We start from the raw sequence: 24,353 nt of genomic DNA on the forward strand, positions 1-24,353 counted from the left end.
CTATGACAGAAACAAAGTGGGTGCAAACCTCTATGAAATTAGGCTGAATAACACATTTAAAAGCTTCACACATGCAAGTAAGTCATGTACTTGCTTGCTCAACAAAGATTGTATTCGAGTTTATTAAGGCAAAGCAGACAAAATTCTCAATCATATTCTACTGAAAATACTGTCATTGATTAGAATGGTTACATCCTGTGCAGCCAGCCAGAGATTGCTCAGGCTTTTGTTCCCTTACACAATTGTTAAATTCCTTGACTAAAAAGTTACCTGTCTAAAGTCATTGCTTGAAGTGCACTTATTAAAAATAATAGTAAAAACCCAGTGTAACTTGTCCCAAGTGAGTCACTCCCCACCATGGCTGAACAGCAAGCAGTGATGAAGCTGAAGAACAGCACACTCACTAATCAGAGGACCTGAAGGCAAGGAATGCAATCCCTTATGTAATCATAAATCATTATTACTGCTTTAAAAATGAGCTATTTCTGCCTTGGGATGATTGGGTAAAGTAAAATGTCAGCAAAGCACTTCCACTTCTTGTTCCACAATGCAAGAACTCCAGAGGAAGTGCAGGGCCAGCTATGGAAGTGCTTTCTTAGGTCAGAAGGAAACTGTAGGACAAGGCTGCTGTGGGACATGGGGAAGAGCCTGAGCTGGACAGGAAGGAGGGGCAGGCCTGTGGGGCCAGGAGAGCTTCCAGACGCGGAAGCAAAGTTAGAGCTTGGGCAGTTGCACAGTGTGGGATTTGTGTCCCAGAAGAGGAGGCATGAGTTCAGTTTTGGTCTGAAATGCTATCTTCCCCATCAGTAGGGATTTCTGAAATACTATTACAAGACAATGTGTTAGCTCTGGGATGCTGCAAGAATCCAGAGGCACCAGAGGTCCCTTGAGGCCTGTGGCTCACATCATGCCTGACTTGCAGCACTAAAGTTTATCCCATCACATGAGCTGGGACAGAGCTGTGTCCATCCCTCTGAGCCCTCTGTTCATGGCAGAAGTTCCCTCCTAGTCTTCACCTCTCTGAAGTGTGTGCTTTAACTTTAGTTTAAACCCCACTCTGCCAACATGCAGGGACTCCCTGGAGTGAGATGGTATTAAGGCCTGACTATCCAAAATCTCAGGGAAGCACCAAGACCCAGTCCCCTACCCTTCAGAAATGGTACTGTTTAGCTGAAATCCAGGCTTTTCTCTTTTTTCTGAAGGATTTAAAAGTGCTGAGGGAGCACCCATGTCAGAATAGTCATTACTCTTGACTGGTTTTTGTCTGGTTTCATTGACTCAGTAAAGCCAGAGAGCTCTGCTGTGCTGTACTGAAAGGAAAAATGTAACATTTTATGAGAGGGAGTTTAAAAATGTATACTTGGAAAGAGATCCTGAATCCAGAGGTCTGTGACTCCTGCCTGAATGGGCTGGAAGCTTCATATGGAATTCAGTTCATGCCTGTATTGGCTTTGGCCCACCTTCCTAATAGCTTTATTTAAAAGCTCCCTTTTAATTACCTGAGCCGTTTACTTCACATGTAGTAACAAACTGGGCCAAAGAAGGACTGAAATCCAGGCACTGTTACTGCACTGTGTATAATCAGTCAGAGGGAACATTCAGGAAAACATACCAGAGCAGCAGCGCCACTGGGATGCCCCAGAAAGCTGTGCATTATCAGCAAGTTTTCTTCTTTCCTTGTGGAATCATCTAAGACACAACCTTCAGAAATGCAACAGCTCTGTCCTTTCTTAAGCAAATTATTCTCAGATCTTTTAACCCCGAATACCTCCCCAAGTTCCTTCAGAGCACCCCTGCACTCCCTACACCCAGACTTTGTGGAAAGGTCCTGGCTCTTCCAGCTGAAGCTGGAGGAAAGCCTTATGCCATGGAATGTAAGGCTCCTGCCTTCCGGATCAGTCGCTCAGTCATTGGTGACTTTGGTCTCGTCATATCACGTTCATGCAGGAGATACCTGTGAAAGGAGAAGTAGGAGGGTGAGGAGCACATGGTAAAGATGGACTGTACTGCCAAACAGGCTGTGCTCAGGCAAGCCCACGTGGCAGAGCACACCTCCGACTTCCCAGCAAAGCAGATGTCAGCAGCAGCACTCACTGGAGTTGCAGCAATTCACAAAACCTTAGCAGTCCATAACACACATGGTCAACAGGATTTTGTATTCAAAACATATTTGAAGACAGGAACATTGGAAAATCAACTAGCCTGGAACTTAGGCAGATCATCCATCCAGGCTGCAAGAGTGGACTTTTGGAATTGGAAGCTATTGTACTTCTTTATCCTGGTTAAATGTTGCTACATTTAACACAAATGTTTGCATATAATTTTAGCCTTAAATTTATTGGTTTGAATATATTCATTACTTCTTACTCTTAGCAACAGTGCTACTTCCACAAATATTTATCAGGGGAAATACTCACCTTGCAAAGTTTTGTTTGGCCTTTGATTTAGAATTTAAAGCAGCATGGATCAATAACAGGCTAAAAACATCTCTCTGAAAAAAAATATCAGCAAAATACACACTAGTAAGTAATTTATAATGTATTGCTGGTTCCAATGTCTTGGCTACCAAACGATTAAATTCACAGGAAGGAAACATATAAACATTAAAAGTAAATATCTAACCCTGCTAGTAAGTGTTTGCAAACTGGATTCAGTCACAAGCACAGTTCAGCACTTTACTAAGACTGAAGTGCTGTTGATGAGGTAAGTGCTTAATGGGGGCTACTGAAAGAGGATTGAGTCACATCAAAAAGTGTTTTCTGGATCTCCTTTACCTGAGCATCACTGCCTCCCACTTGGACTAGTTCATAACGGATTGGGTACAGCAGATCTACAACTTTGTCACAATTCCCATTTTCAAACTCCACCAAAGCCTGGCACAGTGGCAGCCCCAATCTAGGGGCCAAGGAAAGCTGGTGGTCTTCATGAGGTGCTCTGTAGAACGAACAAGTGGTTAATTTCCATAAGCCAAAGCATAAATAGGCCATATTTCAATGCCAGTCTGCCACTGCCTGCAGACAGGTTTTTATTTTTTTTATTGTACAAAGCCTGATGTTTCAGGTACTTGACTTAGGTCGTATCTTTTGGTGTGATTATGCTACTTTCACCTTTTTGCTACTCATCCAGCAATCAGTTTTTATTCTCCTGAATATACCCACAAAAGGCACAAGCCCAACCCCTCCTACTTCTGCAATAAACAGTTTGGGCTAGGACAGTAAGAAACCTGCAGTTTCTCTTCTGCTGACTCCACCAGAACATCCTACTTCTGGTCCTTTGTCTGGCTACATGCAGCCACCAGTCCTTGCACAGAGCTCCCAGTCATGACCTTGCAAGCCAGCTCCTTCTCAGGGCAGCATTACAAAACTTCCTGTTTCTTTCACTGGGCCAGCCTTCATTTTCCTGTAGGCAACACTGCCCTATGTGTTTATCATTCCTTAAACAAACTGTGGCATCCTAGAAAGATAAAAGTGCACAACAGATGTTCATTTGAAGCAGCTTGAGACAGCCAGTGATGAAAATGATGGAACAATTCCTCATTTGCACGTTTTGTCCATCATTGCCATAGAAAGGAGCCTGTGACACCAACCACCAGAGAGCGCCATGGGATATCTGAAAAATTCCCAGCAACTTTCCATGGCTAAGGCCATGCCAGATGGGACTGATGTTTGTGCCCAGGTTGGATCACTGCTTTCTTAGTACATAAAAAACACCTCTGGGGCATCATTTATATATTACATATTTGTGACAAATGTAAATTAATCCAATCATGAATATAGCCCTTTCAGCTCATAGCCTGCTTTCTCTTTATAATATATTTTCTGCTTTATAGTATTTCAAACTACAGCTAAAAATGTACACATTTATTATTAAGGCTAAAAGTAAGTGAAAGGAAGCACTGAGTGAAAGAATAAATAGCAAATTAACACATGTTCATTAAAGCCTCTGTGGTGAGCAGTTTTCTATACTTTATATATAATGACATATATAAACAATAGAATAAATAACAAAATATATTTGCCATTTTCTCCTTTACTTAAATGGGACATACTTAGGCTTTCTTTGAAATTTATTTGTTTTGATAAGTATTCTTAAAAATTACAGTATTCCTCAAACCTACATATAGTCAGGAACAAATAGTGACAATTTCAGGTTCTCCTTCCTCCTTTTTTAAAGGCAAAGAAAGCAACAGATGCTTAAACAGAGGAAAAAAAGGGTGTAGTGGGGGGAAGAAATAAATGTAAAGCATCTATGTATCAACCCCTTAAAAAAACACAAGGCAATTCACAGTCATTTAATACTACGGGAACACAAAACAGACATTGTTTGGATGTAGTATTTAAACATTCAACTTTTTCAATATTTTAATTTGAAAGCAAAATATTCTAGATTATTACTTTAGTAGTACTTGAAACCTAATTTCCTGCAGATGGACTTAACAACACATGAAAGAGTAGCCATTAGAATATCACTACCAACTAATGTTCTGTTATTAACTTTTTAGACCAGAGCAGAAAAGATCCACCACAGACAGCTGACATATTTTGTAGAATGTTCTTATTAATATACTTTACTCCTTGTCTGTAACACAGCTTAGCGTGACCCCACTAAAAGGAAACAGCAACTGCTCAGGTGGTGTCCATGACCTCAAACACAAAAGATTTCTGCTCAACAAGATGAGAAACCCCTCTAGATATTAATTAAAGAAATAAATAATGATATAGATCTCCGAACTGGATGTTGCCCTGCTTAAACCAAATGTGTTCCAGTGACATGCTAAGGCAGGAAGGAGCGTGTTGGAGCTTTAGCAAGCCAGGGACATCATCGCCCTGAAGTTCAGAGAGCTATTCACTGAACCCAATGCAGGAAATCCTTTGCTTACCTGGCAAGTTCCTGCAGAGTTGTTAAAAGCTCTTCAGTAGTTTTGTGGTCTTTGGCTCCAAGGAAAGACATCAAGAAGTGCACATCATTGAACAGAAGAATGTGATCCTTGGTGTGCTTCTTCGTAACCCCAAGCAGATCATTCCACCTGTCCCCAAGCTTTACACCTAAGAGTAAGAAATACTTCTCTAAATAACATTGCCACATGCAAAAGTATGACTTTGCAATGTACTTTCAGTCACTCAGCATAAAAAGCATTCCTACTGAACTCAAGAGAACATTTCCTGATGTGGCAAGATTTATGCAGCAATAAGGCTCAGCTGCAGCCTGCCTTATCTGGGCTAAGAGTTTCTTGACTGTCGAGAGTTTCAAGGCATTATTTTAGTCTGCACTGTGTGAGCTCCTGGCTTTATTTTGAGATTACTTATAATGTCTTGGAGGTGCTGGTCACCACGAGCCATCTGCAGCAATCACAAGACAGAGGGAGAAGATGGATTCAATAAAAATCCCAATACATCATTAGTGATTTAGCAGAACAGTGTGAAATACTGTCTGCCCATCATGTCCCATGTCATGAACCCCAGTGTATAAACACTGACTTAAAAAGGGAAAGTGCCACAGAGTTAAAAGAGTATAAAAAGCCAGAAGCTGATATGCCCATACTAACTATTTCAATCAGGATCAAAACAGAAAAAAAAGGGATCTAACTGGAAATTTACATTCAGAAAGTGCTATGGGTTCTTAGAGGCTTATGCGCTTGATTGCTCAACCTCAAGACCTCCAGGGACAACAGAAGTGAATTTGTCAAAGAAGTATGTGACCTATGCTAGCTGGAGCTGACTGCTATGCCACACTGGCATGGAAAATGGAAGCTCTTGGGTAGAATAAAGCTTATGGACATTATTAGGAACTTTATATTGATGCTTTTCTCAAGGTTCTTCTGAAACACTGATCAAGCTTGCTGTGTACTTACATTGAAATACTTCCCCAACATGAACAACAGGGGAAGGGAAAAAGAAAAGTACAGTTACAAAAAAGAATGGCCAAAGGATTATCCTACCTTCCAGATGAAGCCTGTACAGCATCGAACTGTTATCAACTATATCCAGGATGCTTCCACTTGCCAGGCATGGTGGTGCAATCTGTAATCAGAAGCACTCATAGGCTTGCCAAGTGATGTGCTAGTGGAAACCTCCTCAGATTATCAAACTTATTTTCACAGTACTAAATTAATTTTATCCTTCTATTAATTCAAAATTACTTGTTTTGTAATAGTCCTAATTGCATCCTTCTTGAATACAGGAATTTGCACTGACAGAAAATTATATGGCTTTACATGTGTTGTTTTTCTCAGTAAATATGGAGAGTCACCACGGTATTTTATTTTTTCCAAAACTGTGCCATAAATATTACTTCACTTGATCAATGTTAGTAGATAGAAATCTGTCCTGCAGTTTTCTTAATGCTTGCGGTATTTTTACAATCCTTACAAAGTTGTGCTCTTATCTAATTTGATATTGCTTATTTACAAAGATTGTTTCGAAATCCAGGCAGCTGACTTTGTACCTAACATGCAAAACCTGTTTTTTGTAAAGGTGACCTGACTTTATAGGAAAAAAAGAAACATGGACAGAATAGAAATCAGTACCACTGTAGCTCTTTCAATCACTCAAACTATGTAACACTCTGGGCAGTTTCCCGAGAACTGCTGAGAAGTTCTTTCCCTAAAAGACTGTAATAGATGTAAACAATATTTATACACGGATCACACACTGTGATAAGTTTCAATCTCACACAGAAGGAAGAAAGCACACATCATGATCTTGCATGACCTCAGTCAAGAAAAAAAGGCCCCTACTCACATGATTGTCATAAATTGTCAAAGCAGCTTCATATTCCCCCTGGAAAAGCAAAGGAGGACTGCGTGGTTAATGTGCAGACACAGCAACCAGCACTGACTGGCAGCAACCACAGACAAATACATCAATAGATGCAATAATAGTTCTTCAGGACTGCCTGATCAAAACAAACTAAGTCAAAGAAACCTTGAGGTATTCAAAGCAGAAAAACCTGTATTTAATAAGGCAAAATCATAAGTATGTTAAGGTTTCATTTAAGAGTAAGCACCAATACTTTCACAAGTTAAGCAAGAAGGAGATACATGAGGTATTGCCTCTCATTCTAATGTTCATTTCAGGGATTTTTGCAAAAATCAGTGCATCCCATGGTGTATGCAAAGAGATGGAAAAAAAAACAACCAGTTTTAAGTAGCCTTCAAAAAAGTTATGTAGATAGGAAGTGGCAAAATAAATAAACTATTGGAATCCTGTTGAAAATTATGTTCCTTCTATGTTACTCTGCTTTCTAACCAAAGGATGCTGCCTTCTCAAAGATGCCACATTTATCTCCCTATTAAGCTGAACCCCACCAGTGCTAAGCATTAAATCCAAGGAAATTCTGACAGGCTGGGTAAAATTTCAACCATTTTTAAAGGCTTTAATAGTAAGGCTATTAATAGTAATAATTAATAACAATAATTAATAGCATTAGCAGCCCAATTTAGAGTTTACGGCCTCTTTTACAGTCAGCAAATTTTTGGGCCAGAAAATAAGTACTGAATTTGGTAAGAATTTTATTAATTTTTGTCTCAAAATTAGAGATCTAACTTCATCTTGCTATCAAGCAACTGTGCTAAATGTAATTAGTGAGACTATTGGATCTTCAAACATTCAATAATCTCACAGCAATATTTCAACATTCTTAGAAAGATACTGAAACTTTTGACCAATGCAATTAAAATTCTCCAAGTAACAGTAATAAAGGACTGCAACTTTGTAAATATAGCATTGTGCTATTTTATAAAAAATCCCTTTAAATAGATGATCCCCCCTCCCTCCCCTGCCCAGTAAATGTTAGTTCTGCCTTTTAAAGAGCTTTCGATAACCTATCTGGACTATAAAGCACATGTATGAAAATATCTTGTACCTTTTCAATGTAGTATAAAGCCCAGTGCCAGTAATTATGGCAAGCAAGCATATCACTGCCCTGGAGAGAAGAAAAAAAAGAAATTATTTACAAAATAATTTCCCTTTTCAAGTTATCTAATCAGATTTCTGTTTCCTCCTTCAGCAAAACAAAGTACTTCAAAGGAGAACACAAAGGAGACACAAAAGAGACAAGACATTTAAATCAGCTGCCAGAACACCTTCTCATTTGGTACACTTGTCCTTGCAGCTATTCAGGGCAACACCTCAAACCCAATGATGTGGTGTCCTCCATATCATTTTCCAGATAAGAGTTGCACTTGGATGCCTCAGAATTCACCTTTCTTCAGCACCCTTTTAAAACAAGAAATTTAATCCACATCTATAAGAGTAAGATTTGTCTCATCTAAATTTAGGCATCTTGTCTGAAGTAACTGGGCCAGATAGTGGAGAGAGGAGGATATGGAGGCCTTATGAGGGCTATTTGTCCATCTAGAACCATCTAGAACCCACCTCAGACAAAGAGGAATCACTTTTTAAACAAGTTTTACTACAGGCTACAGAAGTTGCAAGAGATGCCAAACACACTAGCAGCTCACAGCCGAGATGAATTTTTGCTGGACTGCACCAATTTCACACTGTCCTTTCCAGCTGGCACCAGAACTTCAAATCCTTTCCCCCAGCCTGCAGTTCAAGGCACTTGCAGTTCATTTTTGTGAATGCATTAAAAATAGACAAATGTAGTTCCATAATCCTTTGGTGAAAATTAAAATACCAGAAATGGTCTCACAGTGGAAAATCTTTATCGTCATACTGAAAACTGTAACAACCACTTCCAGGAAGCACAAAGGAAAAGGTTTCCAATAAATGTGAGGGCCTTACATAAACATTCTGGTAATCTTTGCTTGTTTAATATTAAATCACAAACCAAACCTGAGCAACAGAAGCAGTTACATGCTTGGCATAAACACTGATAATATCAAGTTGAGTATCATACTGCCATTCCAAATGTTATAGAAACAAGATAATGGAATTACCTAGACTAAATAAAGCAAAACCTCTTCCCTGCTGTTAAATTTGAGCTCTGAAAAAGATTAAACTGCTAGAGAGAAGTGAGCTTACAATTGATTTTATTTGGATAAAGTATAAATTGCAGAGACATGAAACCATTTTAAGAAGCAAGAGTAAAAAAAAAATTTAAAAATTGGTCCAAAAGTCACTGACTGTTTTTTTTTAAGGTATTACCCAAACTATCCCCTACATCAATGTTCAATTAAAATGAACATATTTCTTTCAGGAAACGGCTGCTCTGGTCTAGGCAGGCGTTGATCGAGTTTTCTTTGAGCTCTTACTGACACACACACGGAGCACCACTTGATGTGGGATTTTGGTCTCTTTAGGGCTGAGGTTTTTTGGGATACTCTCCCACAGGGAGTCTCACTTATCTTAGTCTCAGCCAGAGACTGCACTTCCAAGCCCAGTATCTGAATGCTTAACTTCAAAAATAAAACAAACACAAAACAAGCCTTTCTAGTCTCACTGTCCAGTACTGCTCTTTGGGTGAGGTGGAAGTCAGCTCAGATGACTCTAAAATAGACTCTCGTGGGTTCTAACAAAGGCAAACCTCACAGCCCTCAGCTCTGAATGTAACAGACTTCATCACTGAGTAAATGCTGTCAAACACAAAATGAAACTCAATTTACAGTAAAGGACCACTGTTCAATACTCTAAAAGATGGTATCAAACATGTTGGATAAGGTAACTGATACACTAGAAAGTAATGAGTACACTAGAAAAGATGTAAGAGAGTAATTTCTCTTTTCTTCACAGTTTTTCCTAAAATCCCCTCCCCAAAGCAAAGAAGTATTTTAGTGTTTTGAAGCAATTGATTTGACTGTGTCATTTTCCTCCTTATCTTAGGTCCCATGAGGAGATTTAACCAGGTACCTCAACTGACTGTCAGTACTTACCTCAGCCTAAGTAAAAAGCTTGTGAAAGAACAAGTGGTCACTTTATTTTTATAACCACACAACAGATCACAAATAGGGACAGTCACATCCCTCATAACATGCCACTTCTTCCTACTTAAAAACCTGCAAGGAGAGTAGGAGCGCCTCAAGGGAGGATTTTCTCCAATATGCAAACTCTCCATTGTCTGTAACAGGTCTGAAGATAGGAATTGCAGGCAGAGGACTCAAGAACTTGGCTGCAGGAATTGAAGAAAACCTAAATGGAGCTTTTTCAGAAATGTTTACCTTCCAATTATTTTCCGTTTCCTTCATGAATTTTAAGCCTTTCTCCACCTCTGCTTTCATTTCATTTACATGAGCTATAGTATGGACAGACCATGCATCTGTCTGATTTATAGCCAATGCCTATGAGTGAAAAACAAGAAAACACAATGAGCCTTACAAACTTGCAAATACAGACATTTATCACTGCTTATCTAGAAACAAGTCACTACTTTTTACTTGCTGCAAATTAAGTACATCCTTCTACCACTCCAGCCCAGAAGTCTGATTTGGACAGAAAAGGAAGAGAATGTTTCTTGGCTGACTTCACCTCCCAGCTTCTGCTGCAGGGAGATGAACATCTGCAAAACATTTTAAAGTGCAGGCTTTATGACTGTGAAATGACATCTATTTCACAGACATGCATCAATGAAAGAACTGCAGGCACAGGCACAACATATTCCATGATACAGTGCCCTGCAGACAGCTATTTCTTTTCCAAAAAATTGCCAGCTCTGAGTATTCAGCCAATTCCTCTTCCTTGGCCCAACAACTCCTACTAGGCTTTTGGTGTTTTGCAGTTAGTCATAAACCTAGTAAAGGTTAAGTTTTAGGGTTTAGTCTCTATTGTCACTTTCAGCAATTTGATGTAACAGAAGTTTTGTCAAGAACACCCACTGGAGATTGTGTCTAAGACTCCTGGAGGGATAATCCTGAGGACTGGAGAAAGTCAAGTATAATTACTATTCATAGAAAGGAAACAGGCTGGCTAATATTGATCCCTGGGATCATTGTTACAGTTAATTGTTCAACAAATCAGGAACAAGAATCTAGGGAAAAAAGAGAGCAGGAAGCCAAACAGAACTGGTTGCCAAGAGCAGCCTACATCAAAACAATCCAACATTCTTTAATAGGAGTAAACAGCCACTCATACACGTGGGAAGCAGCAGATAGGCTCATATATGGATTTTATAGGAGTGTTCTGATCCCATCTGACAGGCCATGCTCATAAGCAAGTGAGGGGAATACAGTCCAGCGAAACTGCCGTTAGTAGAGCAGAGATGTGAGAATAGTCATCAACAAGTCTCACAGAGCTCTGTGAGCATTTCCATGTTGAGCTTTATATCTTTGCTACTTTGACTAACAACTGGTAGAAACCACCACCCTGTCTGAGAATCCTAAAGGCTTTTAGCACCAACAGCAGGGAGTTTACCTCATGGGCAACCTTCTCAGCACGGTCAAAAAGGTTTGTTTCCACAAGTCCAAAAGAGTAGTAGCCCTTCACGTAGCTAACAAAAGGGAGAAAAAGAGGACATCATCCCTTTATAACTAGGTTTAATCCAGGCCTGAAAAAACATACTAGAAAGAGCACTTAACTCAAAAACATCCTTGCAGTGCAATTTACAACAAGGATTCAAGCTCACAGGATACAGAACTACTAAGCTAATTCTCAGAGGAAATGAGTGACCCTGAGACACCAGCATGGCAAAACAGTGACAAGATGCACATCAGAATGGATATTTCCATCTCTGGATGAAATGCAATCACCAGCTACACAGAACTAGCTGCTGATCTCTGTAACAGTTGCGAGATGCAGAATTAAAAGGCTAGAAGTGAGACACTGCTGTCACCAAAGCTATCTGAGCATCTCAAAGGCAATCTTCTACATTTTCCCCAGTGCCCACAAAACCACATGAAGTGGCTCTTTAAAACTGGCTGTAAATCATCCCAATTAAGCCATAAAGGCCCAGCGTAAAGGAAAATTAGGGATGTTATGTGCACCTGATTTATTTAATGGATCAAGATGAATAGTATTTTTGGGAAGAAAGTAAGAAATTTTGCCACTGCCCTGGGTGAGGACATGATTTTATCCTGTGTGCTACACACCACATGCTATATTTGACAGCAGTGACACAGCTTACTTAAGAAAAATCTCTCAACAACAGTGTCAAGAGGGATACTGGAGACACATTCTATCTGTGGTCAAGTCTGAATAACTTCTAGACTCTTGATTTTTGTCTACATGTCTGTTTCCAAAAGATGATGTAACTTTTAAGTCTGACCTTAAAAACCACATAGTCCATGGACACCATGTAGAGAGCAATTTGCAAATGAAGCATGACCCACCTGCTCAGTGGAACATCACATGTCCAGAAAGGATAAACACGAGCAACAGAGTCTCGCATCTGACGTTGATATCCCAGGTAGAAATAAGTGTCATGGGAAAATTTGAGGGCCAGTAGGTCAGTTGGGTGGCTCTGCAGAATCTGCTCCCATAGATCACAAGCTTTTGGAAGTTGGCTAGAAATAAAAACTTATTTCCATCACTGAAAGAAGGCACACATGCCTGCCCCTACTGTTAGTCCTGAACTCAAACTATGCTGAAAAACAGAAAATTCAGTACCAAATTACCTATTATTTTCCTTGACAGAATTCTTGTCTAATCTAAGCTAATAACTGGATTATCTTCATTTGGCACCTCTCATGAAAGAAATCATGTTGTATCACTGTAATACATAATGAAAATTAAACAAGCTTAAACCATAAATCTAAACATTTTCTTACAGTGCTGAATAGTTCCTACAGGGACCCACCATAATTAATGGAACTTTGTATATACAAAGACACTCCCTCCCTCTCCTTTTGTGGGAATAAAATCCAATGGCAGGGCTTCAGTAGCTTCCTCATTTCCTTTGCTGAGATGTGAAGTAAATATATGCTCACCCATTTGTCTGACAAACAAACAATGAAAGTGAATCATTAGCCCATATGTTCTGCAATTTATAGAGATTTATCATATGGAATGAAGCAGTGAGCCTCTACAGCACATATGACACTCTTACCACCCTGTTTTACAGGGGAAATGGGTTTTGACATAGGGAGACAAGAAAGAGAAGTCTGTAACTTTCTGTGAATCTAAGTCTGGACCCTACTGTAGCCAAACACTTCATTTCCTAGTTGTAAACCACACTGATGGATCTGTGGCACATTTAAAACGTGTAGTGCTTAATGCTAGGAAGTGGTGGCAATAGAGCATTTGACCTCCTACAGTGCTGCTTACCAGCTAGACATGGCACTTAAGGTGGAGAGAGAAATTCAGGGACAATCTGTGACATCTAACCCCAATCCTCTGCTAGATGTCAGCTAACATCACACACCACTACTGCCAACCTTCACTTCTGCCTGCAGTAGACAAAGGAACTCTTCACAGTCCCCTGAGCAGGGTGACAAAGGACTCACCCCCTGGCAAACATGTCCAGCGCTGACACATGAAGCCTCTCCCGCTCTGTCAGTGGCTGTGACTTGGAAAGTGCCACCATGGCTCTCACGGCACTGTCCAGCTCCTTGTCAAGTCTCACGGTCCTCCCAGTGCCAATTAACTCCAAGCCATTGGCAATGACATGTCCCATTGCTGTAGGAAACAGCACAGCACCAGCTGAGCTCACAGTAAAGCCTTCAGCTCCACAAAATACCAGAGGAGCTGAGCATTTTCAATAAAACTGACTTGTGGACACAGGGCTCCAGGAAGTCTCCCAAGCCTAAAGTTCTCAAAAGGTTTTCATGACAGCTACTCAAATATTATGTGAAATGAAAAGAAAAAAGCACCATACAAAAGCATTCTGTCTGCTCTGTATTTTGAGGAAGTTTTACAGAATTCTATAAATTATCACTCTGACCTTGCATAAACAAAGTCAGATAAATACCAACAAATAAAATCAAATCAAATAAAATCAAAACAAATAAAAGATAAATATCAACAAGCATTAATCCAGCACTTTTCATGCTCAGAATCAAAACTTATACTCACTAAAGTTTGGATCTGCTGCTTTTAGCTTGGAGAGACATCCGTCAATACCTCCAAGGCTCTCATTATTGGTCCAAGTTGCATACTGTAAGAGAGACAGAGCAAGAAAGGCTTGAGAAATCCTTTATGATACTGGACTTCTTTTTGTTCTCACAGATACTTAAAACCAAGACACAAAAGCAAGGCAAATTACTAAAAGACAAATATTGCATTAAGGTAGGTTCAGTGTAGTAGAAAAACAGAAAAACCTGAATATAATTCAGTCACCAGCAGAACCAATTACCCTGAATTTCTACAGGTTTTTGTCAACTGGCTGATTTGCTGGTATCAAGTGGAACAAGCACACTGGATGAGGTTTTCACCACAGATGGCAGCCTTTGGCACAGCTCTCTGCTAAAAGGTTTTCCTGCTGCCAGCTAAAGGCTGAACTCCTGTGGTGACCTGATTTTGACGCTCTCCCAGCTGATAAGAAATTTAAATATCAACTATAGTAATGAGTGTTTCATGCACGAGTCCGTTCAAATCACATTTTCTTGCGCTTTTCAGCCATACCTGTGTCAGCACAGCATCAAAGAGCTTACAGGCTTCATTGCTGGTCGTGGACAGGACAAGTCCAGCATCCTGCCAGGCCTGCACAACAAACAAACACATACATGGTCCTTTAAAATTAGAAGGACAGTGTGAGGTAGAAACAAACCTTTTGTTCAGTTGTAGTTACAGTTGTCTAAGACTCAATTAGGTGGACTGAGTAGTGAGACTAAAGAAGCCAACAATAACCAAGTGTAGCATAAGATCCCGATGGGTTGCCCAGCTCATAATGACAGCACCATTCTGAATTCATTACAGCTGCTGGTGACTTCCTCTGCTACAGGCACACCTCGTGTGAAGTAGAGATATGGTAAAATAAAACCCTGTTCTCTTATAATCTATGAATCTGTAATCTTCTATAAACAATAATGTTCTTCTGAATCAGCCTATAGACCAAACAGCCTGGCAGAGCAAATCCATTAAGTCTCTTGAGTTAATCAACTGAAAGTTTCAATGACAGATTTATACACAAGCCTGACAACAATAAGCACATGGGAAATGGATAAAGCTAAAAAGCAGAACAGAATTGGGCTGCCATAGTTTCTAGCAACATAACATGACTGAGGCACAACATCTCCTGGCTGGCTGCTGGCAAATGAGCAGAGTTCATTTGAGAAGCTGCCCCAATCAGTTCAGCATTACTTCAATGCAGTACACAGAGGACAGAATATATTATAAAAATAGAACATATTATAAAAACAGACCTGGGGCAAGCTAATTCAAATGTCTCCTAATGGGGGCTTAGTCCTTCCTGGTAATGCAAGAGTTCAGCTCTTATCATCCTCTATTTTAAAGCATTTCCTATCTATAATAATCTGTCAAAATTTTTAAGTAACCAGGCAAAGACAACTTTGCTAATATATCCTAAAACTTTCCCACTGTGATTGGATTAAAGGCTCACATTCCAACAGCTAAGGTAATTGAGTCTTCAAATTACATGCCTGAAAGAGTAGACCTGAATCTAAAATTACACATTTTCTTTACAATTCATGCTATAGCCATGTTACTGAAATTGGCCAGAACAAATTTCTGAACACAATTTGAAGCACTAGAAAGCAGGAATTCATTACCTGCACAGGACACACTCTCCTTGTTCTGTGGCTGTGGTGAGACTTTGCAACAAGGTCTTTATCCATCATAACCATACATATGCATTAATATATGCTTCTTATCTAATACACAGAACTACTTCCTAAAATGAATTTCAATGCATTTGCCTTCAACTGGACATTTTTTATGGTCCTGGAAAGTCATAAAAAGGGGTCTCTGGTGGTTGTATTCACTGAATGCTTTGATATTAAAGGCGACCTTTCCTTGAACTTTTACTGTGGGCATGTGTTGTTGTTTCATGTTTCTGTTGTTCTCTGTTGTATGTGCTACATAACTTGCCAAAAAACTTCTTATCTGTTTCTCCACTGGTTCCAGCCATGTTTATAATCCTGTGTGCATACCTTTAAACCCCTCTATCTTCTTTTGCCAGTTAGTCTTTAAGCTCTATTCAGCAACCTTGGGGGACCTGAAAATTTTTATTCTCTATGTCATTTATCATCCAGAAAAAAGAATAAAGAGCAAAGTCAGGCAGATAGCAAGGTTAGGCTTGCTACTTACAGGCTATCTTCTATGGTGCCTGGCAAAGTAGGCCAGGAGCCATCCTCAGCATCAGTCATCCAAAACAAGCCTTGTTTGGATCACTGCCTGTTTTACTATTTTATACAACAGCTCGAGCTACTTGCCAAGCAGAAAATTATGTCCCATTCTGAGGGGACTTGATGCTGATTCACAAGAATGGACAAGTCTGTGTGTGGGCACCAGAACAAACCAGCAGAACAAGGGTTAGCGGAAAATGGGCCTGCATCCATCACTAAGGACACTGCTGATCCAGCTGAGGTAAGTGCTATTTCCAGCCCCTCTGGAAAGCCTCTGTCCTGCTGTGGCTACAGCCCACCTGACTGACACCTCACTGGAAAACTCCCACTCTGGCAACAGGAGAATGGCAGCAAGACTGTGTCACATCAGGGATGCCACTTCTCTGTGCCACTATTAGCACTTCAGGACAATGGGGTACAGGGAAGAACCACCCCAACAGCAGCTGCTGGCTCCTAAGGGATATAAAAGATGTGCTCCAAACCTAATCTGTCATTGCCAACTAGAACTAAAGTACTGGGACCACAGAAAAGGCAGCACCCCTTGTCCTCTTGGACATACATAAGGGGTCCTACCCAGACTTCTTGGGACACTGGTCCTGGGGCATCTCTCAGTGAGGTCTCAGACTGTGACTGAAGAAATCCAGAAGGGTGTGTGACTGGGCAAAAATCAGCCTCAAGAGTCTGTAAGGCAATTATCAGTTCCCCTTCCCACAGCGGCTTCCTTTGGGCTCTCTTACACTGATCTCCCACAATCCTCTAACTCCAGGAGTCTTCTCTGTGATGTTTCTTGTATTAGAGAGTCACGGCCTTTGCTCTTCCCACTGCTTCTTGGTGAGACCAAAGCCTTGCCCTTTCCCCTGCTCTAAGATTAGAGTTCAGTCATGAGATCTGGTGACTGTTTATCTGTATTTTTTTCTCTGCTAGAACCTTAGCTGGCTCTGAGAATTGTGCTCTCTGTGGGCTACAGTTAGCACCTCCTGAATTCCTTGTGTGACAGATCCCCAGAGCTCTGTCAACCATGCACCTGTCACACGCAATCTTCAAGACTTTGTTTTAACCTGCCACTGCCCTAATTAACCAAAACATTGCCATAAAAGGAGTTTATCAGAAAGAGAGCAAATGGCTTAAGCAGTAAGCAGCTCCTGTAGGTTGCACCCTTTGACCCGAGGCTGATTTAATCGAAGGCCTGACCCACTTCTGAGGCCCACGGAAAGGGCGGGTGGGTGCCGTGGGACCCCTGCGCTGGGAACAAGACCCAGAGATGCCCAGACATGGATCTGCTTCCGCAGTAGAAGGGATGAGAGCAGCGACCCTTCCCCCTTTCCAGATCCCAACAGCAGCTTCCCTCCTCCGAAATCCACACCAGTGTACGAAGGTAAGCTCCATCCACAGGGAGCCCGGCTTAGCTCCCCTCCCGCCACAGCCCAAAGCCCGTCGGCAGCCCCCGGGACCCCCACGGAGGCCACCCGCCGCCCCTGGGCGCAGGGCACGGGTAGGACCGAGCCGCGCTGGCTCAGCGCCTCAGCAGTGCCCTCCCCTCGCAGCCCTTCAGCCCTGTACTCACCTTGCAGTCCCTCAGCGCAGCCATGGTCCAACTGCAGTCTCGCCGCCCCGCGGCTCCAACGCGAGCAGGGGCGGGGCCAAGGGGGCGGGGCCGCCACCGACGCGAGCGGCGGGCGGTGGGTGCGGGGTACGTGCGGAGCCCCCGTGCCCCCGCTGAGGGACGGCCGCGGGAATTCGGTGGCGATTATTGGACCAAAAATCTTTGTTGCTTCTTCCGGACCGACCTCCGGCCCGCGGTGTCCGAGGTTAAATAGTGTTCTCACCAGCTGCCCTCCGGAGGAGGCTCCGGTGCCCGCGGGGTGCTGTTCCAGCCGTTGGGCCACCCCAACGAGCAGCGCCCGGCAGGCCGCGCGTCCTCCGCCCTGTCCCGTCTGGTCGCGATGGCCACGCTTCTTCTTCTTCTTCTGCAGCTGCTCGCCTGCTGCCGCCGCGGCTCGGCGGCGACCCCTGTCCGTCTCCAGCCGTCACCCCTGCGGGTCAGCTGTCCGGGCCCTCACGGCCAAGTCTTCCAGCGGCAGGACAACGAGCACAAGGTGTCGTGCCTGTGGAACAGCACCGTGACCCTGCATTACCAGCCCGCCCCAGGAGCAGGGCCGGAGGTAGAGAGGAAGGAGGGGCAACCACCATCCCCACCTTGCTGCCTCTGGTACCTGAACTCGGTCTCTGTGAGGAACATCTCACGCTGGTCAGGCAAGGTGGTGCTGCAGACAGCACAAGCTTCCTCACCCGGGGCCTCCAGCCTTCTTACAGTGAAATGCTCGTCTGCCTCCTGCGCTGCACCCGAGTGCTTTCACCACAACGTGAGCGTCGAGATCTCGGGGCAGGACATGCGGCTGTTTGTGCTTTGGCCACAGACGCACGTTATCCACGTGTGGCAGCCGGTGGAGCTGGGCTGGTGTGCACGCCTCAAGAGTGCCGGCTGGCAGTACCGCTTCAGCAGCCGGGGAGGTGTCCCCTCGACCCTTCTCCTTCCCAGCAGTGAGCACCAGGACACACCATCACCTGCTGTCTACCCAACAGTTGAGTTGCAACAGACCTGTGCCACCTACTACAGCTACCGCTTGACTGTGCGCTACAGACACCCCGGCATCCATGTTGCTTTGGTCAGTATTGATGAGATGCCTCACGTAAGCCTCAGCCTCTCTCTCAAGGTGGAGCCTGACTTGGTGCATGTCCTCAGTATCAGCTCCAAGCTCCTTAGTGTTCCTCAGCAGCCCCTCAGCTTATCCTGGTGGCTTCAGCCCCTTACCCTGAGTACTCTTTCCTACAGACTGGTAGACACACAGGCTATAGGAGGTTGGCTCCACTCCTACGGTTCATTTACACCATCAAGCAACTTCTGTGCCATTTCTACACCTCAGAGCCTGGATGAGATAGTGGTGGCCAGCATTTACTTCCATGTTGATGGGAAGAGGTTTGAGGAATTGATGGGAGAACTGCACTTGCTCAATGGTACCCTGAGCTTAACTGCTGGCAAAGAAACTCCCATCCATGTCAACCTTTGCCCAGGGAAGACCAGCAGCAGCACTTACATTTTCAGGTACAACCAGGGAACATTTTACACATCTAAAGAAAACAGCAGCACTTTTTCCACAGATTGCCCTAACACACGCACTGTATTCTACCAATACAAAGAGCTCTCCTACTTACTCACCATAGAGTTTCTGGCCATACAGTGGTACAAGTTCAAAATGTACATTTATATCAATCAGAAGAGGTCTTTGATTAGGTCACTGGCAGAAAGAGACCTTGATGTCCATGTTTTCAGCAGTGGCCGTCTTTCTTTTCTGCAGAACTTTAGTTATTTAGTGTGGTTTATCCCTGCACGACATCCAGTGCTACAGTGCAAGTGGACCTTCCATCTGCAGCTTTTTGGCACAAAAAAAGACCATGTTGTCCAGAGTAGCACATACACATACAAAGACCATGTAAAAAATGCCACGCGTTTTGTCCGTCGCTCTGCTTTACCCTTTGATGCAGAGAAATACATGGGGTTTGTGGCAAAGGTGAACTGCACCGGCAGTGCACCTACACCGGCTCTTTTAAGCGTCAGGGTCAACAACCATACTGCAAAAACCATTGAAGCACCAGTGGTTTGTGAGAAAAAAGAATGTAGGATAACCAGGTGTTGGATTCAGAGACCTGATCCCAGATCCATTATCTTGTACAAGAAAAGGGCACTATCTTTTTACCTCTTTGTCAAATTGAATGTAGACTGCCACATTGGCATCTCTGTCAAGCCTTTATGGTATGTCTATCCTGCTAAGGACACAGAAACTGAGCCGGACTGGTCAAATCCAGTGAACACTTCTGCAATGTTTGGCATAAAAATGATACATTTAACTGTTCCCAGTAATACTTTAGATTACGGGTTGTATCTGTTTTATTTCACTGTTGAGGTAGTCCCAATTAGGACCTCAATATCCCTCAAGGCCCATGATATTATTTATGTTCAGATTGAGAGAGCCGATCTATTGGCAAATATTTCAGGGGGCTCAGTCCGCACAGTGGGTTTTTCTGAGAGCTGGACTCTTGACGGCTCTGAATCCTCTGATCCTGATGCACAGGAAGGACCGCTGATATTTACTTGGTACTGCACTAAAGACTCAGCAGACTATACGACTATGAAATTCAGCCTGAAAAACAGATGCCATCCATCACAGAAGGATTTGAGATGGATAACACCCTCAGGTCCCATTCAAAAAATACCACCAGAATCTCTCCCAGGAAGCACCTTATACTACTTTCGCTTGGTAATTAAAAAGGGCAGAAGACAGGCTTATGCTGATCAAGTTGTAGAGGTGGATCCTGGCCCTCCACTCATTCTGGACATGAAATGCCTAGAAAACTGTGGGAGGAGTTTAATTCCAACAGAGAGATTTTCCTTATCTGGAAAATGCTCAAATTGTAAGCCGAGCAACAAACCACTATATTACTGGTCCCTTTTTTCAGACACCTCTAAAGAAATTCATTTTGACTGGGCTTCCAAAACATCAACAGGGAGGTCTGGGGCTTACATGTCTATACATGCTCTGACTTTCACAAAGCCTGCATATTCATCCTACATACTTCACATAAGTGTAACTACCTGGGATGGTAGGACTTCATCCTCAAGAATACCCTTTTCAGTAAATACTCCACCTCGGGCTGGCAGGTGTAACATCAGCCCCCGCCACGGTATAGCCTTTCTGACAAAATTTGTTGTTAAATGTAGAGGATTTTCTGACAGCCATTTACCTCTGACATACAAAGTGATAGTAGCTTCCGACGTACCCCAAACTACCACAATAACTTCTGTGGTGGAAAACACATTTGGCACAATTCTGTACTTTGGTTCTGAGCCTAAAACTCCTCCATCTCTTCTCCCAGTTGGAGTGCCCTCTCACAGGTACACTTTGACACTTTATATTCAAGTCAGTGATTCCATTGGGGCGTTTACCCAGGCGACTTTACGTGTCTACGTAAAGAAGCCACTTAAAACTCAATCCCTTTCGGCTGTGTTTCATGAACTGCTGGCTTCAGCAAGCCGTTTAAGTGCATCAACATCTGCTCAGCAGACTGGGGATCGTCTTAGAGCTGGTTATTTGGCTTATCTTGCAGCCTCACTCTTAAACTATGTTAAAGGCACACCAACTGTCCAGCTCCCTCAGGCTCAGCTTCGGGAGACTGTGGTTAAAACAGCCTTGAATATTTCAGTAAATAGCATCATGGACGTCAACCAAGTAGTGGCTGTTCTTTCTGAAGTCACAAAGGCAGTTGAGAAAATGAATGTTATGTCACAAGACCTTGCCATTGGGAAACTGACAGCAGTAACAGGAATTCTGAAGAGACAGAGGAGTCAGACCCATTGGTCTGAGGAAGCAGAAATTCAGACCAGTGGAATACTAAGATGCTTGTCCAACATCCTGAGAGCTGATCTTTTGAGTCTCAAGAATGTCAGTGCAGATGGAATTAAACATATTTTCTCCATCATGGAAGGTGTAACAGATATAGTTTTCTGGGGAAAAGTCCCTGAAGAAATAGAAACTCTAATAGAAACAGGACACTGGAATATCACTCTGAAGAAAAATGAAGCCTGGAACATTACAAATTATTTGCCTGCCACATACACCTGCGACAATTGCTTTTATCCAACACTAAGGAAAGGAGATGGTTCAGGAGTGACCTCGGATACTGTGATTTCCACTGCCATTTTTGAATTTGATGAGAGCCCCTTCCCTTGGCTAGGTTACACATCAGATATCATATCAATGGTCATGGGGTATAAAATCACAGAGACTAAGGCTAATGGGGATCTAGTTGCGATCATGCCTGAAAGAACAGACATTTTTCTTGGCAGGAAAGGTGGACTTGCAACTTTTCATTTAGTAATGGGACCCGATAAAACAGAAACTCACACAACTGGAGGATTTAGTTTTGAGGTCAATAAAACTGCCACAAACATATACTTCCAGATCATGACAAAATTAAAAGCTACTTTCAAGGTGCTGATATTTACAGGTACCAATCTCACTAACACTCAGCCAGTGGCCTCATTTGTTGCTTTTCACAACATGCCAACAGTTGCAAGCGGAAATGAGACAAGCACCGCTGACTGTAGCATTACAGGTCCCTATATAGTCTGTCTCCCAAAGTCCCTGCTGACAACCATAGTGCAGGAAAGTGGTGCAGACACTCAGAACATTTCCATTGTCTTTGAAACACGCTATATCTTAAGGTACCCAAACCGGAAAGTGGTGGGCATATACATTTTTAATGACCACTGCCTGTTTCTGGATGGGATTGGAAGTCAGTGGAGCAAAGACACATGCAAGGTTGGCTCCTTGACCAACTGGGAGAAGGTACACTGTGTCTGTGACTCCAATCGGAATCGCAGGAGTCTGTCAGCCCTTCCTGCACCCAGCATCAAGTTCCTGGCAGCCAAAGTAGTAGTTCTTCCCAACACAGTAGATCTGGGGAGAAACCTGATAGCAGACTTACCTAAAAACCCACTGACCCTCATAACAGTGCTGTTTATTTTTACCATCTACTTGCTTTTGTGCTGCTGGGCTATAAGAAGAGACAGGATTGAGAAGGAGATCAAGTACATAATCGTTCTGCCAGACAATGAGGCATCTGATGAAGGGAGTTTTTTGGTCACTTTGTACACAGGCAGTCGCTGGAATGCTGGAACCGAAGTAGAGGTCTTTTTGCAGCTCATCGGCCAGTATGGCAGAAGTAAATTCCGTTGTTTATGGCACAAGCCTTCTCCAGCTTTCCAACGGGGAAGCATCGATTGCTTTCTGATAACTACTGCGAGAAACTTGGGAGATATTCGTTCCTTCAGGGTCAGGCTCAATAATGAGGGTGAATCTCCAACCTGGTTCTTAAGCAGAGCTGAAGTTGAGGACATGTCCACCAGGAAGGCCTGGTTCTTTCTGTGCAGAAAATGGCTTTTCCTTGACAAGAACAAACCCTCACGAGACTGGAAATTTTCTGTCACAGAACCCCAGACACCTCTACCTAAATTAGACTATTTTCTTATTAATTTTAACAGGAGACTGACAGAGTACCATCTGTGGCTCTCAATTTTTGCTCCTGTTATTGTTGGGGGTTTCACCAGGTTCCAAAGGTTGTCTACATTTTTAACAGTAATATTATTCAGCTTGCTTGTCAACATCATGTTCTTTAATGCAGAAAAGGACGATGAAACTCCGATATACCTGAGGTATTTGAGATCAGTAACAGTAGGAATTGAATGTGCTTTGCTTACCATCCCCGTGGAAATGTTAATAATTGCCTTATTTAAGTATTCCCAGAAGGATCCTCCTCCTGTTGTGACTAAGATGTACCCAAAGGTAGATTCTGAGTACTGGAATAATTGCGTAATATCTGAAAAAGATGCAAATGTAATTGACACAGAGGAGCAGATGGTAACTGTGAATTCCCCTGAGATGGATAAGTCACAGAAGTCAAGTTCCAATTTCGCAGAATGGGACATCTTTTTCAGAGGAAGGAGCCTAAGTACTGCCATCAGGCAGTTTCGCAAGATCCCAGACACTGAGCCCTTGCTGTGCTGGTGGTGTGTCTCTGTGGCCTGGGGGCTGGTTCTGAGCATAACTGTGCTCTCGTCCTTCTTCATTGTGCTCTATGGTTTGTCCTATGGCTACCAGACTTCCCGAGAGTGGCTCATAGCATCAGGAACCTCCTTTCTTCAGAATGTGTTTTTCAATTCAGTTCTGAAATCCTTACTTTTCTCAGCTATGAGCACAATTCGTCCAAAATACTCTGAAGACATCAGATGGGTAACTCGGGAAAAGCGTGTGGAGATTAACTCAGCTGAAGAAACTGAGAGAGGTACCTGAAACTTGCTGATGTCAGAGGCACCAAGCAGTATCAGCCTTTGGAAGCTGATGAAAGCAAACATGCTGAGAAGAGAAAAAAATTAAAATAAATGCACTTATTTTCATGAAAGGTTTCATCCTTCACCTTATTATTATACTTATTATCACCGTATTATCACTACTATTACATTTTGCATAATCCACTGAGAATGCCAACAGTTTCCACTTCAGCCAGTCCCTGAGTTGAAGCTGCTATCAAAACACTTCTCCCACCCAAGTTTTGTGGCTGAGACCTTGTATCTCACGGCAGTATCAACTCCTCTGCCCAGCTCGCA

General features: G+C 42.7%; 2 protein-coding genes across 2 annotated transcripts; one reads left to right on the forward strand and one right to left on the reverse strand.

Moving 5' to 3' along the window:
* Positions 1–103: 103 nt before the first annotated feature.
* TTC38 (tetratricopeptide repeat domain 38) lies at positions 104–17,818 on the reverse strand. The gene is made up of 14 exons (XM_058864674.1): positions 17,697–17,818; positions 14,451–14,528; positions 13,902–13,983; positions 13,334–13,505; positions 12,221–12,394; positions 11,307–11,382; positions 10,118–10,237; positions 7,864–7,923; positions 6,741–6,779; positions 5,939–6,020; positions 4,880–5,045; positions 2,775–2,934; positions 2,418–2,491; positions 104–1,954 (listed from the first exon to the last, which is right to left on the reverse strand). The coding sequence occupies exons 1-14, from the start codon at positions 17,718–17,720 to the stop codon at positions 1,861–1,863; spliced, it is 1,401 nt and encodes a 466-aa protein (XP_058720657.1). The 5' UTR covers positions 17,721–17,818; the 3' UTR covers positions 104–1,860.
* A 257-nt stretch (positions 17,819–18,075) lies between these two features.
* On the forward strand, positions 18,076–24,096 carry LOC131592844 (polycystin family receptor for egg jelly-like). Its single transcript, XM_058864659.1, has one exon. The coding sequence runs from the start codon at positions 18,076–18,078 to the stop codon at positions 24,037–24,039; it is 5,964 nt and encodes a 1,987-aa protein (XP_058720642.1). The 3' UTR covers positions 24,040–24,096.
* Positions 24,097–24,353: the final 257 nt, after the last annotated feature.

The sequence above is a fragment of the Poecile atricapillus genome, chromosome Z, assembly GCF_030490865.1.
Source record: "Poecile atricapillus isolate bPoeAtr1 chromosome Z, bPoeAtr1.hap1, whole genome shotgun sequence".
NCBI lineage: Eukaryota > Metazoa > Chordata > Aves > Passeriformes > Paridae > Poecile > Poecile atricapillus.

Coding starts and splice junctions, on each gene's coding strand:
- TTC38 (XM_058864674.1), bottom strand. CDS start 17,720: ATGGCTGCGCTGAGGGACTGCAAG. Junction 14,529..17,696: donor CTGCGCTGAGGGACTGCAAG/GTGAGTACAGGG, acceptor TTTGTTGTGCAG/GCCTGGCAGGATGCTGGACT. Junction 13,506..13,901: donor AGCAGCAGATCCAAACTTTA/GTGAGTATAAGT, acceptor TGTTTCCTACAG/CAATGGGACATGTCATTGCC.
- LOC131592844 (XM_058864659.1), top strand. CDS start 18,076: ATGGCCACGCTTCTTCTTCTTCTTCTGCAGCTGCTCGCCTGCTGCCGC.